Source organism: Meles meles, chromosome 21 (genome assembly GCF_922984935.1).
Source record: "Meles meles chromosome 21, mMelMel3.1 paternal haplotype, whole genome shotgun sequence".
Lineage (NCBI taxonomy): Eukaryota > Metazoa > Chordata > Mammalia > Carnivora > Mustelidae > Meles > Meles meles.
The window spans coordinates 18,257,107-18,271,976 of record NC_060086.1 but is presented as its reverse complement, the minus strand read 5'-3'; the positions used below and the strand labels follow the sequence as shown (position 1 = coordinate 18,271,976).

General features: G+C 42.8%; 1 protein-coding gene and 1 non-coding gene across 2 annotated transcripts in view; both read left to right on the top strand.

Moving 5' to 3' along the window:
* LOC123933489 (transport and Golgi organization protein 1 homolog) overlaps positions 1–14,870 on the top strand; it is a 121,749-nt gene that overhangs the window by 329 nt on the left and 106,550 nt on the right. The window contains exon 2 of the mRNA XM_045992717.1: positions 707–841. Within this exon, the coding sequence (XP_045848673.1) occupies positions 707–841 (135 nt within the window). The remainder of the gene's footprint in view (positions 1–706; positions 842–14,870) is intronic.
* On the top strand, positions 8,484–8,634 carry LOC123934315. The gene has a single exon (XR_006816780.1). It is a non-coding gene; the product is annotated as a small nucleolar RNA SNORA62/SNORA6 family (small nucleolar RNA).

The window sequence follows — 14,870 nt, the reverse complement described above, 5'->3', positions numbered from 1 at the left end:
CCACGTACTTGCTCAGAGCTGAGGTGGTGGAAGGAGAGGGAGGTCTGGGGGAGGGCAGGGGCCTGCAACAACTAGTCTCTGGGGCACCCCGGAGGCGGGGGGGGGAGGGAGGCGTGCGCTGCTAAAATGGAGATTCTGGGGAGGGGGGAGGTTGCAGTGGCGCCAGGCGGCGGGCGGTGTCGCTCCCAATCAGGGCTGGCGGCTCCTCCTCAGCGGTTCTCCGCCACTGCCACCACCGCCGCGGCCCTGTCACTCCTCCCAGGCAAAGGGAGATGTAACCGTGTGGGGAGGGAGGGAGGGCGCCATCCCACTCTCCGCCGCCATCCTCGAGCTGCCCCTACCCGCCCCCTCCAGATCTGGCCGGTGGCTCCCCTGCCGGGTCGGGTCCCCCAGCCCCACGCTCCAGTGCACAAGTCCACCCGCTCTCTGCGACCAACGCGGCTTTTCCCGGGCGGCAGCCATCGCCGCCGGCTGTGCGAGGTAGCAAGGTCTGGGCCCAGAGGTTGTGGGGTGCCGGTGGGGACTCCCCGTGCACTCCCAGGTCCCTGTTTTGATGCCTGGAAGGGGTGGATGGGTGGTCGCCCAACGGGGGATTCCAAGCTTGTATGCCTAGGAAATTGGGATGGCTACCAACACCTGTGTTTTGCTGTTTTTCCTCCTTTTTGATCCGTTCCTTGTCTCTTCCCTCCCCTTTCCCTGACTCAAGTCCTCTGAAGGCTAGAAAGACCAGCGAACCTGCCTCAGACAGAGGCTTTTGGGACTGGAGGGTCTGCACCTTCAGAAGCAGCGCTAAAGCTTTGAAATGCAGCCTCTGCGAAGCGACTGATGGCGCCTCCACCAGGTACTTGAAGATCTGGGTTAGCTTTTGTGGAAGGACTTTTGTTGCTTAAGGTGTAGGAGAGGGTGGAGCTTTTCCTTGAGACCCTCTTTCCAACTTGTTGAGGATGGCTTTTCTTGCATTTGGGGGTGGTTGATGTGTGGTTTTGGTTGTGTGCGTTGGGTGCAAAGCGGTCCTATTCAGTGCGTGACTTAAGGGAGGGCATTTGTCCAGGTTTTGGTCTCATTTCTAATGAGCTGGGTTGGTTTGACACTTGTATCCATTGGGTTATTGGTATGGACTCAAAAAGAGAGGAAGCAGCGATTTTGCTGTGGACTGTAGGAGTTTAGACCTTTCCTTTTGGCCATGTGTAGAATGCTTTTAATTTGCCTGTCCTGAATTACTGGTTTCTTTTCTGAGCGATTTAGTGGTGGAGGAACAGTTATGCTGCTGGTTGTGCTTTTCCTGTCTGGAGCGGCAAATGTCTGTTCCTTTCTTGTGTTTGAGGATAAATGTTGGGGTTAGGTAAAGAAAGTATTTTTTTTTTTTTTTGGAAAGCTGAACTGTCAGTTTGTGTTTGTTTGCTTGTTTTCTGATGATCTTCTGCAGCGGGGTGATGGAGGACGATTCTGCCAAACGGTGAAATGAATAGACTGTTGAAGTGTTTTTGTGTTGAAAGTCTCATTACAGTGAAAAGCATGTTGAAAGAATTCCTTTTCCTTTGTGTGAGGGTAGTAAATGGCATCTGGTATCAGGAGGAGTTGAACTACCCCACGTTTAATGTTTAGATAGATTTGGAGAAAATGTCAAAGCTGATTTTGTAGCCTTCTGGTCATCTTTTCAGTGGAACCTGCAGTCTGTGTCCTTAATGTTGGAGTTTGACATTAGGGTACTCTTGATGTCATTTCATAGGAAGGCATTGGGGTATATGGGTATGAGAGCTGGGGAGGGGTGCCTGCCCGGAGAATCTCTGAAGATCGAGGTCGATTGCGAGAAAGTATCATTTCATCCGGTACTTGTTTTTGAATCGGTGGTGTTCCACTATGATGATTGTGTTGTGGCACTCCATCGTTCTCACTGGATGTTGTTCGTTGACTACACGGATCCTGCCCGGGTTTCACTCCTTTATTTCTGCCTGGGATTACCTCGGTTATTGGGTAACCTAAGGAATAGAATTCTGCGATGATTTGGTCCAATGACTGGTGGAGCAGTTCTGGGTCTTCCACTAACTCTTTCAATACAGAGTGCTTTGAATGAAAGTGCTCAAGAAGTTGAAATATTTCTGCAGAAGTTTTTAGAGCAAATTCATGTCCCTTTTTGTAGTAGGATAGCACAAATGTAGTTAAAATAAAAAGTGTTTCCTGGGAGCTGAATAGATTTCGTTTTGTTCTCTGAAACAGGGAATTCCATCAAATGGCATGAAAGTTTAGAAATGTTGTTGTTGTTTAAAGTAATAGTCATTGTGTTTTGTTTATGAGTCTTTTTTTTAAATTTTTTTAAACATTTTTTTATTTATTTGACAGAAATCACAAGAGAGGCAGGCATGGAGAGAGGAAGGGAAGCAGGCTCTCCGCTGAGTAGAGAGCCCGATGCGGGACTCGATCCCAGGACCCTCAGATCATGACCCGAACCGAAGGCAGCGGCCTAACATGTAGAATCCCTCAGAGGCCAGACCACTTTATTGTGGTTTTGCTTTGAGTGTTCCCTTAGATGATGTTCAAGTAAATGAGTAGGAAACTCCTAAGAACTTGAGAACTTTACTGGTGAAGAGCAAAACCAAATTCAAGTTTACATCTAATGTGTTGCTGATGATAATTATCTTCTAATGAATGCATTTCAGTTTCTACATGTTTCTTTTTTTTTTTAGAATATGTTTTTTAAAAATTTCATTCATTTATTTGACAGAGAGAGATCACAAGTAGGCAGAGAGGCAGGCAGAGAGAGTGAGAGGGAAGCAGGCTCCCCGAAGAGCAGAAAGCCCAATGCGGGACTCGATCCCAGGACCCTGAGACCATGATCTGTTTGGAGGTGTTTTTCTTTTAGATTTTTTAATTTATTTATTTGACAGAGAGAGATCACAAGTAGACAGAGAGGCAAGCAGAGAGAGAGAGAGAGAGGGAAGCAGGCTCTCAGCTGAGCAGAGAGCCCGGTGCGGGACTCGATCCCAGGATCCTGAGATCATGACCTGAGCCAAAGGCAGTGGCCTAACCCACTGAGCCACCCAGGCGCCCAGTTTCTACATGTTTCTTACAAAAAATCTTACTTACCAACTTGTTGAGGGCACGTGGGAGGTTTTGATTTTAAAAACCATAGAAATGTTTGAAGTTTGTTCAAGAGTTACAGATGATGACAGTGACATTCCGATTTTTAACAAATACATTAAATTAATAAAGATGAAATATTTCAGGAACAGGATACTTCCCTCTTCTGTTTCAGGGTTTTTGTGTATTTTTTTGAAGTTTTTTTTTTTTAATTTATTTGAGAGAGAGACAGTAAGAGACAGCATGAGAGGGGAGAAAGTCAGAGGGAGAAGCAGACTCTCCCAGGAGCAGGGAGCCCGATGTAGGACTCGATCCCAGGACTCTGGGATCATGACCTGAGCTGAAGGCAGTCGCTTAACCAACTGAGCCACCCAGGTGCCCTTGTGTAATTTTTTGAGGTCTCTCATTGAGTAGGATGTGATCACAGATTTCCAAGATCTGAGGACTTAAAACTCTTAAAAGCCAGGAAAAATAAGCAGAAAATAAGCAAGTAACCAGAAAAGTAAAATAATTTCGGGCAGTGGCAAGTGTTTTGAGAAGTGAGTGCAGAATGTGGAACTACAGAGGGACGAGAACCTCTTCCTAGACAGCGTTAAGGTACATGTTTGTTTTTGTCGGCAACATGCAATCTCCTGTCTTCTAGGGCAAGGGATAGTTACTTCTGTAGGTTATTACTGTAGGCTTTGCCATTTAGCTCCTCGGGTTGGGGATAATGTAAAGTTGCAACCTTTGTGTAGAGGCTAGTCTGCTTTTCCTTGGTTGCCTGCCGTGTACTGAGGGCAGGACAGCTAACTACTGGTCAGTGTATCCTGTTAGTTGCTGGGATGGGAAGTTTGAGTGACATACGTTCATCCTGTGCTTCTGTCAATGCTGAAGAAATTCCAAGATGAATAAAAACTATTTTGGTAAACGGCAGCTGCGTGAGGGAGTTGTCAGCACTAACTCAGTTGGTTAGAACTTCCGGTAATAGTGGACCCCTGAATGTCTCCTTTGCAGTCTGAACTGAAACACGCTGCAGTCTTTTGACTCTCAGTTTCTCTTTGGCTCTGTCACCAGGGCCTTTTTGGTTGTGGAGTCTTCGTCCCCATGGGGAGGTTCTTCCTCCTTTTTTAGGTAAGGAGGGGTTTGTGTGTGTTTGTTTTGAAGGCTTATTTGTTCTCTTAAAAATATTTGTATCTTCAAGAGAGTCTCCTTGGGGGCAGAGGGAGGGCAGAGGGAGAGAGAGAGAATGTCAAGTACACTCTGCACTGAGGCAGGAGCCAGACTGCGGGCTCCATCCCAGGACCCTGAGATCATGACCTGAGCCAGAGTCAGGAGTTGGATGCTTAACCCACTGAACCATCGAGGCACCCCTTTAAGTAAACTTTTTGAACCGCAGCATATATACAGAGAAGTGCACAGATCCTAAGCCAAAGGCTTGAGGAACCTTCACAAGGGCAACACACCGTGTGACTTGCACCCAGGACCCCAGAGTCCATGATAACCCTCTTGACGGTCACTTCTGCTGCTGTTCTTGACTTCCGTTGCTGGGGAGCTGTAGCGCATGTTCCCGAATTTGGTGTAAGTGGAGTCATCCAGTTCGATGCACTCCTGGGCCTGCCTTACGGAGAGTCATCCATGTTTGTGTGCGTGGTTCTGAGTTTACCAGTGCTGCTGTTTCATCCTCAGACTGTTTTAGAGCTTCACTCTGCATGTAGACCCTTACACATTTTAGAAATAGGATATCTCCTTGGTATCTTTTTATTACCTGCATCCTTGAACACAGGTGTCTTCTTTGAACGGTAGTGTCAATTCACACATCGTTGGGTATAAGGATCAAGCCTGGTGTGTGGAACTTTTCTACAGCCCATAAAGGGAGTAAGCTTTTGCCTCCTCAGTTGTAGTGTTTTATCAGTCATTGCTCTTTCAAGTCATTGGTGAAGTGGATAGAAAATTCCTGCATTCAGGGAACGGAATAGACGTTGAAAAGGTGAGACAAAAAGGTCTTCAGTGGTGGGAGTCGCACTCATGGAATAAATGAGTCTGTGGGGGAGATAGTTGGTCTGTGTGGGTACACTGGGAAGGCCTTACTGAATCTGGGATTTATGATTCTTAGAGATCGTTTCTTGGGCAGGCCGATACAAGTTAGTTGTTTGTTCCCTCCTCCGTCCTTCTCAGCTTTTCCTTCACTTCAGAGATCATCCACACCTTTCGACTTCTCCCCACAGGCTGGCAACTCCCATTTACTGTATAATAACCATCACCAGCCTTATGTGTCCATGACCGAGGCAGGCAAATCCAGCTCTCTCTGCTTAGTCCACTGAAATGACCTGCTCGTTCTCATTGCCTTTAAAATAAAATCCAAATGCCAAGCATCGCAAGAGGCTTCTGATTCAGTCCTTTCGTGTTCCTCTAGGATTTCTGCAAGCAGACTGCCACCAAACCCCGTCTGCCTTCCACATAGAGGGGGTGTGTGTTTCCTGCCAAACTGCTTGTGTCCCGCGCTTGGACCATGATACCTCATTTCCATACTTCACACCTTCTCTTCCTCTGGATTTTCTCTGAAACGCATTCCCTTGCTTCTGTGTCCTGCTTCACTACCATTTGGACTCCTAGATGTCTCAGGAAGCCTTTTCATCACTCCAGTCAGGTGTAGCTCATTTTTGTAACACTTGAATTGTATTTCTATTTGCTTGCCTCACCTTCCAAATCATGTATAACTCATTTAACATTTGAAGAGAAGTTTTATTTGATCACCTGTTATGTTTTGTCTTTTTGGAGGGTAGGACCTTTTAAAAACCAAACAAAACAACCTAATGATTTTAATTTGAGAGAGAGAGGGAGGGTGGGGACAGAGGGAGAGTGAGAGTTGTAAACAGTCTCCATGCAAACTCTGAGCCCCACACGGGGCTCCATCTGATGACCCTGAGATCATGAGCATCTGACCCTTAACTGATTTGAGCCACACAGGTGCCCCCTGAGGGCAGGACCTCTGTTTTCACATCTTTATTTTTCTTAATCATGTAGTACAGTGCCTGGCACTGACTGGGGTGCAGTAAATGTATATAGAGTAGATGAAGACGAGTGTCAGTTGGAATATCCCTTCCATCCATTTAAAAGTTTTATGGAATAAACAAGCTTTCATATTATGGCTCGAATCCTGTGTGTGTAATGTTACTAGTAGAGTGGAAAGTTGTCTTTATGAAGTGTGTCCTTAAAAGTAATGTACTTGTTTTTCTCATTTTGTTGTTCTCGCCATGTGCTGGAAATTAAACCCAGAACTTGAGTCTTGGACGCTGTAGGCAGTGCATTGAAAGTACTTCCTGGAGTCGTTTGGAGCTTCAGAGCATGAGCACATTTACCTGAAGGTGAACTCTGATGATTCCTAATCCTTTTTGGTTGTCCATTTGGTTATTGAAGCGGCTAAGAAAGTCTTAAAAGTCTGCTAAGGAAGCGGAGATCAGTCATGTGCAGAATCAGTTTTGAGGAACTAGATGGGTGTGCATGTAACCTGGCGTCTAAAGCAGGTTAAGAATGGGTACAGAACACGTTGGGTATCAATGGAGGGGTTATGCTGTCCTTCATGTAAGTTCTCTTGTGTTCATATACCTGTAAGTTGGAAGTTGTACATGGAGTATATTCTGTTGAGGACTGTGGATTAATTCTGTTAAATTGAAGTCTTGACTCATTCACTTCATGTATTTAGCTTTAATTTAAGTTCTATGCAGTGATTGACTGTCGTGTCCAAGAAGAATTGTCACTAAAGACAGTGCAAGAAATCTGCAGTGTTAGAAATCAGGAATAGTTGAAATCATAAGGTAAACAAGTGAAATTTTAATTTTTCAATAGGATTAGATAATGCTCTCTTTACCTCTTTTCTCATTAAGAAAAAACTATTTAAATGATCCTTCAGTTGAAAGAAGAAACTGGTAGATGGGATATGTTAAAAAAAAATCTTACTTAAAACTTCATATTAAGAGCTTTCACAACACATTTTAAGATGAAGTTGCTTTTGCAGGGGACAGGAAATTAAAGGGGATGTAGGATGCCAATTTTATCAGCCCTTTAGTGGATCTTAAAATCTATCGAGTACTTGGTGGTTCGTCTGGGAGAAAATAAACCTGATGACCGCTTTCTGAGAATTGATGAGATTTCCTATATAGGGTAGAACGTTTATACAGTGTTCATTCTTTTCTGGAACTAAAAGTTGTTGAATATCATAAGTCTTCCAGAATATTTTAGGTTTTCAGGAAATAAGAATTCAGCTTAAAACGACCTTCAGTCGAAACCAAACCCTTCTGGTTTGTCTTGGGGTGCCTGGTGGCTCAGTTGGTTAAGCATCTGCCTTTGGCTCAGGTCATGATCCTGAGGTCCTGGGATTGAGCCCTACGTCGGGCTCCCTGCTCAGAAGGTCTTACTTGGAGGGAAATGGGACACTCACCCAGGTGGATAGGAAGTAGCTACTGTAGTAACACCTCTTTGTAACCGGGTTAATACCCATGTGTTCACTTCGAATTTCAAATTTTAATAAGCATGAAGGCTGGAGCTCTGTTTATCTGGTACTACCCGGGCCTCTCTTACAAGATGTAAGTTTTTATCACACGAAGGAGAGAGATTATCAGCGCATTGGTAAAATTAAAAATAACATGTATTGGTAGGGTATTTTCCTGTATCATTCCATAGAGTCCCGATTCTCCTTTATTTTGGTTGTGAAGGTGGTAATACATGCTTAGAAGAAGTTAGGGGACAAAACAACATAAAGGTTTTTTATTTTTTATTTATTTTTTATTTTTTATTATCTATAATATTTTATTTATTTTTATTATTTATTATTATTATTTTATTTATTTTATATTTTATTTTTATTTTTTATTCTGCCAATGCATAATTATTTTTATTTGATCAATTTATTTGTCTATTCCCTGGACCACAAATATTCGCATAACTATAGTTTTCCAGATGCTGTTTAATATGCCAGTTCATTGAATTTTGAAAGTGCTGTAGGTTGTAGTTCCGTGTAGGAATGGAGGTATCAGGCAGAGTATGTTACAAACTAATTGAGTCTCTGGTTTGGAAGACATCAGTTCTGACCTGTTGGTTTCTTGTGGTTCATTTTGGTTTTTTCTTCTCTAAGGAAATTTTTTGTGATCACTTCATAGTTTTAGGGATTCCTTTTTGTAGGAAATAAAGCTAACATCCAGTTTCCGTTTTTCTTTCTTTTTTTTTTTGTTGTTGTTGTTTTGTTTTGTTTTACTTTGGGGGAGAATGAAAATATGTCTTTGGATTCTTAGTATCTGGGGTGTGATTAACTTTTCTGAAGGTCAGTTGGTAGCAACTGGCTACCAAAAATATTTGTGGCTTGTGACCCAGCATTTTAACTAGGAATTAGTGTTCTCTGCATATATCTTTTCCGTGTAAATACGTTTGTTGCATCATTATTATAACAAAAAATTAGCTGCCTGGCCGATGAACTCATTAAATGTTGGGAGTATGCTTCATGAAGGGCAGGTCTTTTGCTAAGACCACAACGGTCTGTGGCCCAAAAAGTGGAGTTTGATAGTAATTCTTGCTACGAGTTAAAAACAAGCAAAACAGCCTACATAGAGGTCAGGGAACTGATACAAAACTATGCAATAGTTACAAATATTGTGCAGCTCTTAAAAATGCCAGCTTTACTTGTAATACCGTAAAACTGGAAATAATCCAAATGTCCTTCAGTAGATGAGCACTACAACCATACCAGATGGAATACTTCTCAGCAATTAAGAAGGAACAAACTCTGGATGCATACAACGACTGCTGTAGATTTCAAGGGCATGATGCTGAGTGAAAAAAGCCAATCTATGCAGATCACACACTGTAGGCAGCCATTCACGTTTTTGTTATCACACAGTTAGATTAGCAGTCGCCAAGGGTTAGGGCTGATGAGGTTGGGACGGGGTGGGTGGTTGTGACTGGAAAGGGGTACTGAGAGGGAACGTTTTGTGTTGATGAAATCTGATCTTGATTGTGGTGGTTGTTACATGAATCTACACATGTGATAAGGTGACCTGAAATGGTACACATGCGTCCCAATGTCAGTTTCTTGGTTTTGATGCAACCCTGTCTGGGAAATGGGGTGCGTATTATATGGGACTTCATACTGTTTTTGCAACACCCTGTGAATCTGTAATTATTTCCAAATAAAATGTGAAGTTTTAGAAAGAATATATAATAAAAGGAAATGTTCACAGTGTTAGAATAAAAGAAGTTTCAGAGTGGTAAAGCATATGATCCCACTTTAATATTTCATATCACTTAATTTAGTATATTTACCTGGAAGTCATGAGGGATCCAAATATTCTGAGCAGTAGCGTGGTGGATTCTTTAGATTCTTTTGTGTATGTGTATGCTTCTCTATAATTTCTGTGGTTTAGATGAGTTGGTATCACTTCTGTAGTTTGAAAACAGTATTCATAATAAGTTCCAAAAATCTAAATCTGGAATGTTGAAATTTAAATAACATTTACATTGAGATTGTAGAGTTTTGTTTATATTGGTTACACCAAGTTAGCATTTAAATACCTATTAGCTGAGATGGGAGAGTATATTTATCCTCTACTACATGTTGTGTATGTAAACTTAAAGCTGTTTTTTGCTCTTGGTATTACAAATGTCCTGTATGATGTTCTGCCTCCCCAGTGTTGTCCAACGTAACTCTATACATTGCAGGCCACATGAAATGTTAAGCTTCATTTACCACAGTGAGAAAGTAAAAAGCAGGCAGAATGATTATTTTAAAGATTCTATTTTATTTTTTGTCAGAGAGAGAGAGAGAACGCACTCTCACGTCCAAGAGCCTGTGCACACGTGCCCTAGAGCGTGGGACAGGGGCAGGCAGAGGAGACAGGACAGGCAGAAATGAGAAGCAGGCTCTGGTAAGCAAGGAGCTGGATGTGGAATTTGATCCCAGCACCCTGAGATCATGACCTGAGCTCAAGCTTAATTAACTGAGCCACTCAGGTGTCCTTTGGTGAAATCATTTTTAAGAAATTTAGTTTGTTTAATCAGTTATATCCAGAATATTATTATTTCAGTATATAATCAGTATAAAATTGCAGTGAGATATTTTACATTCTTTTAATCATACTGTAATAAAAATCATGCTGATGTGGGAAACAGAGGCAGAAGAAAAATTGTTAAATTTCCTTGCCTCCTGACAAGCCCTTAAAACAGGCAGAGTGACTCTCCTCACTCTACCTTAAGACTTTGCTAAGGGCAAAGGGCAGTCCTAGTCTGACCGACCCCCTACCCCTAACCAGGACCCTGTGAGTACTTTAACAATTCCTTTGGAAACTTTATCTCTAAACCTCCAAGATGGTGTTGACAATCACTCCCAAGCCTGTCGCCTACTGATAGACAACGAAAGGGTCTCACTAAAAGGTTTTACGACTATTAATGACTAACCTTTTCCCCTAACAATAGCTAGCCCCTCTAGGTCCTAGAAAACTTGCTTCCAAAATTCCTTAGAGACTGACACCATCCCTAATCCTCTCCCCACCTTACAAGTATATAATAGACCACTCCTGACAACCCCTGGCAGCATCTCTTCCTGCCCACAGGTCCTGTCCCCGTGCTTTAATAAACCACCATTTTGCACCAGAGATGTCTCAAGAATTCGTTCTTGGTCGTCAGTTCCAGACCTCATCCCAGCAAACCTCACCTATGTTCTAGACGTTCATCATTTGGAGCCCAGTGTGGGGCTGTGAGTCTTTACATTTGGACTCTGAGCTTTGGTACAAAATTGGTGAGTACTTTCTCGTTTCTTCTTTACTCTCAGGGCTTTTCAAGGAGTGTGGTCTTATTGGAACACTTGCATGTCGATTGCTCAGGCTGTAATCCTCTAGCCCGTGGCTACCCTGCTGGGAGGAGAACATCTGACTTTGGCTGGAAGTTAGTACCCTGGCCGGAATGGTAATAAGACCCAGAAACTTGATGCCCTCTCTTTATTCCTGTTCTTACATAAAGTTGTCTTCCTTGGGCACAGGACAGCCACCTAAGTCACCAGGAAGGACAGCTGCCAATATTAAGACTCCTGTGTGAGGTTTCTTCCTGATTGATCTAATGTGATCCCTTCCACATGCGTGGTGTAGCCCTTCCTGCCCTTCCTGCCTTTCCTTCCCTCCACTGGGAGCCGACGGGAAGCAGTACCAAATTGAATTAAAATGCAACCGAGGATCTTTTCCTAGGGAAGTTGGCTATAAGGACCACATGTGTTGGAATGTCACATAGAACATGATGGATTTCGGTCTTTACTGTTTCACGTCAGTGTCTTCTACAAACTACTTAAAGCTAAGAAATTGGGTAATTTTCCCTTGCCAAACATTTTTATGTTTCCTGTGGGTTAAAAATGGCAGGGCAGTCATACAACTTTTACAGTATGGGATGGCACAATATCCTAGTCCATTCACCAGGCACCCATCTGTAGCCTAGGATGCGATGGGGAAGAGGAGGGACGCCAGCACCCCTCCAGGGCCTTTTATAGCACGTATGCCTTCCCGGGAAGTTAGAATGGTGATCATTAGCGATGTCTTGAGGGACGCCTCTGGTCGCTTTTGACACAGGGGCGCCGCTGACATATCCTGTGTGGGATGCCACCCAGGCATCAGAGGAGATTTCGTAATGGACCTTCTTTACTTTTCTGGGAGCATGGCCTCAGTAGGCTTCCTTAGGTCCCAAGGACTCTACCGTGGGGTGCCTTTTAACCCACTGGAAATAATTTGGATTGCAAAACTTAGGAAAGGACTGAGCTCCTGTAACACTGCATGGCCTCAGTGGGATCAATCAGTTAGATGTCCTCTGCAGGAGACAGAGTGAATGATCCTAGGGTGCCTTCATTGCTCATGCATAGGGCTTCATTGCTCTACACCAGGAGCCCGACCTAAGGGCCTTTTGCAGAATGTGTTTGCCTGAATGAGTTCGCTAGTAAACTCCCTCCTGACATATTGGGTGATAATTATGTAAATAAGCCTTCTAGTAAAGCCAGGTTGCAGGGCCAGTCCTAGGAAAGAGGACTCTGACTTTATGTCTCTCTGTTTCGTTTCTCCTAATAGTTGTGGGGATTCTCCTTTACTCATTTCCGCGTTAATGGCTATAATTGGAGCCAACTGGGGTTAGTCTAACTCGAGACAGAGACTTTGAGGAATATTCCCAGGCAGCTGCCAGTACTCCCTTTGTTTCGGGGAAATTCTCTGTCTTCTCTGGCCCTACGTGGACTGCTCAACCCCTCCTCCCTTCCTGGCGGGAAAACATGGCTTCTGCCCCTCTGTTGGAGCTGTTGAGCTCTAATACCGGGAATCCTTTCTCTGCCTCCTGACAGGGCTTTGTTTCTTCTGACTCCCCCTTCTCCTGTTTCTGCACCAGTCTGGGTGTGGCCTGCATAACTGGCCTCTAGACCATCCTCGGTGCTTCCTGCACTATGGCTTCTTCTCTCTTCACTTTCAAGGAGGAAGAAAGCACCCCCTGGACCTAACACCCCCCACCCACTCCAGATCTTCCCACCAGTGTCTCAGGTAAACATTCAAAGTGGAGTGGGCCCAGGTGCAATGTAAATCATGGTTTATTAAAAAAAAAAAAATTGGAAGTCACATACAACAGAAAACCTACATCTGAAATGGAAAGGTCCATATCGGGTCATACTATGTACTCCCACTGCAGGAAAGCTAGAAGGACACTCTTCATGGATCCGTATATCTAGAATAAAACCTGTACGTCCTTCACAGGAACCCAGTGAGCAAATTAATGTGCTTTCTTACTCCTGTGAGCCCATAGAAGACCTCAAACCTCTCTTCAAACAAAAATGAAGATTGTAATTCTCTTTCTCTTCCTTTCACCTATCTTAACCGACAGTTCCTTTCTACAGTGCGCACAGCATCCGTATTTGAACTAAGTTAAGTTTGTTGGTTTAAATAAGATAGACAAGTCTTTGACGTTACAATAGTAAACGTGAAGCTTTTCTTCTGTCAAGGTTTACTGAAGTTCAAATAACCTTGTGTTAACTCTGTTGGGTTGTTCATCAAAAAAGATGAGTAAACAGATGGTTAATTGTCTGTCTCCGAGTTTGAATGGGTAATTGCTGAGGTAGCTTTCAAAATCTTTGGTAGCTTAAAAATTTAAAGTTTTGCTTGGATAACAAAATTAAATTTGTTGGACATCTAGGTCTTTTCCAAATAGGATAAAGTGCTAAAGCATTGAGTACTGGATGTAGGTTTGTGCGTTTGACTTCTTACTGAAAAGAAACTAAGAATATTTAAATCTGTTTTTAAACATGTTTTGTGCTTAACTGATTCATAAAGTTGGCATCTGAAGAATTCTGTTGTAACAGTTCATAATTGGTTAATACTTAGTCTTCACTAGAGATTAAGGTGTTTCTAAGAGTACAAAATTCTGCCAACTTTAACTAAGACTGATGGAAGTAAGGGAAACAACTCTGTATGTGGAAAAGTAGAAGATACATAAGAAAGATTTAAGGAATGGAAATGCAGTTTGTTGAAGGTTAAAAAAAAGGCAGTTTTATCCTAAATGATATGGTTGGTTGGAAGGAAATGTCTTGGGGCAAAACCTGAACAGTGCAAAGGAAAGTTGTAAAAGGTTTGCGAAGGGAAATCTTCAGAAAAGGAATTTTGGGTATGGGGAGGATGGGCTAAGTTTGAAATGAATTTTAAAAAGACACTGGGATAGAAAGTCTGCTTTCTCTCTGTTCAAAAAGGAGAACGGTTTCTTAGATTAATTGATTGCTGTTAAGAGGAAGATGTAAATGGTTTTCTCTTTGTCTGCCCCCAAAAAACAGTTTCTCTATTTTGTTTCATCAGATCTTTAACATCCTTAATCCTGTTTAGGCATGTGCTTTAAAAGGTTTTATCAAACTTCCCCAAGATCTAAATCTGGAACAAAGTCTTGATTTTCTTGTAAAATGAGTTTTTATCTTCACGGAGATTCATATAAAGGACTTTCAGGACAAATACAGGTATTCAATATATTAAACTAAAATGGGTAAGAATTTCCAGAACTAACTAAAGCTGCATTCAAACTAAACCAGAATTCGTAACAGGGGACTAAATGAACTAAAAGCTTATAGTGTTGTAGCTGTTATTTTACACATTGCTGGTTCTCTAATGTTAGCTCTTCCAGACTAAGGACACTTTTTTCTTAAGATGTCCCTGAGTTACAGAAATGTAAATATCTTTATGTGTAAATAAAGCATTCAACTTTTCTCTCTATCTGAGCCCTCAAACTCAAAAGGTCTCAGTAAGTATTCTTTCCTCCATGGCAATCAGTCATTTGCATAAGTTCGATAAGAATCTGTTCTCCTTTAACAGGACACCATTGGAAACATGGGTTATTTTACCAAGGCTTCGACTGGAATGTCCTATTTGAGAAAGACAGAAAGAACGACTCAGATATGACCAGACAGCTTTAAGGAACTAAGGTTGCCTTTTTGAAACCTGGAGCCATAAAGCCCCCTGGAACTGTTGGCCCGATACCTTGCTTACAGAGTTCCCAGCAGCCTCACCAGGTGAGTAAAGAATGTCACTTCCTGGCAGGTGCTGGAATCTCGGGATACTTTGGGGACCTCAGGAAGAGGAATTCACCCAAACGGACGGGTATTGCAGGCATGTGTGATGGCAAGTACGGGGCTTGGCTTCTGGCCTGGAGACGCTAATGAGGTTCAACCTAGAGATTCCTTATAAGAAGTTCCAGCAAAGCAGATTCTAAAAGATCGATATGATCACTCACTGTTCTTGCTGAGCTTATGTAAATATTTAGGCCAGGTT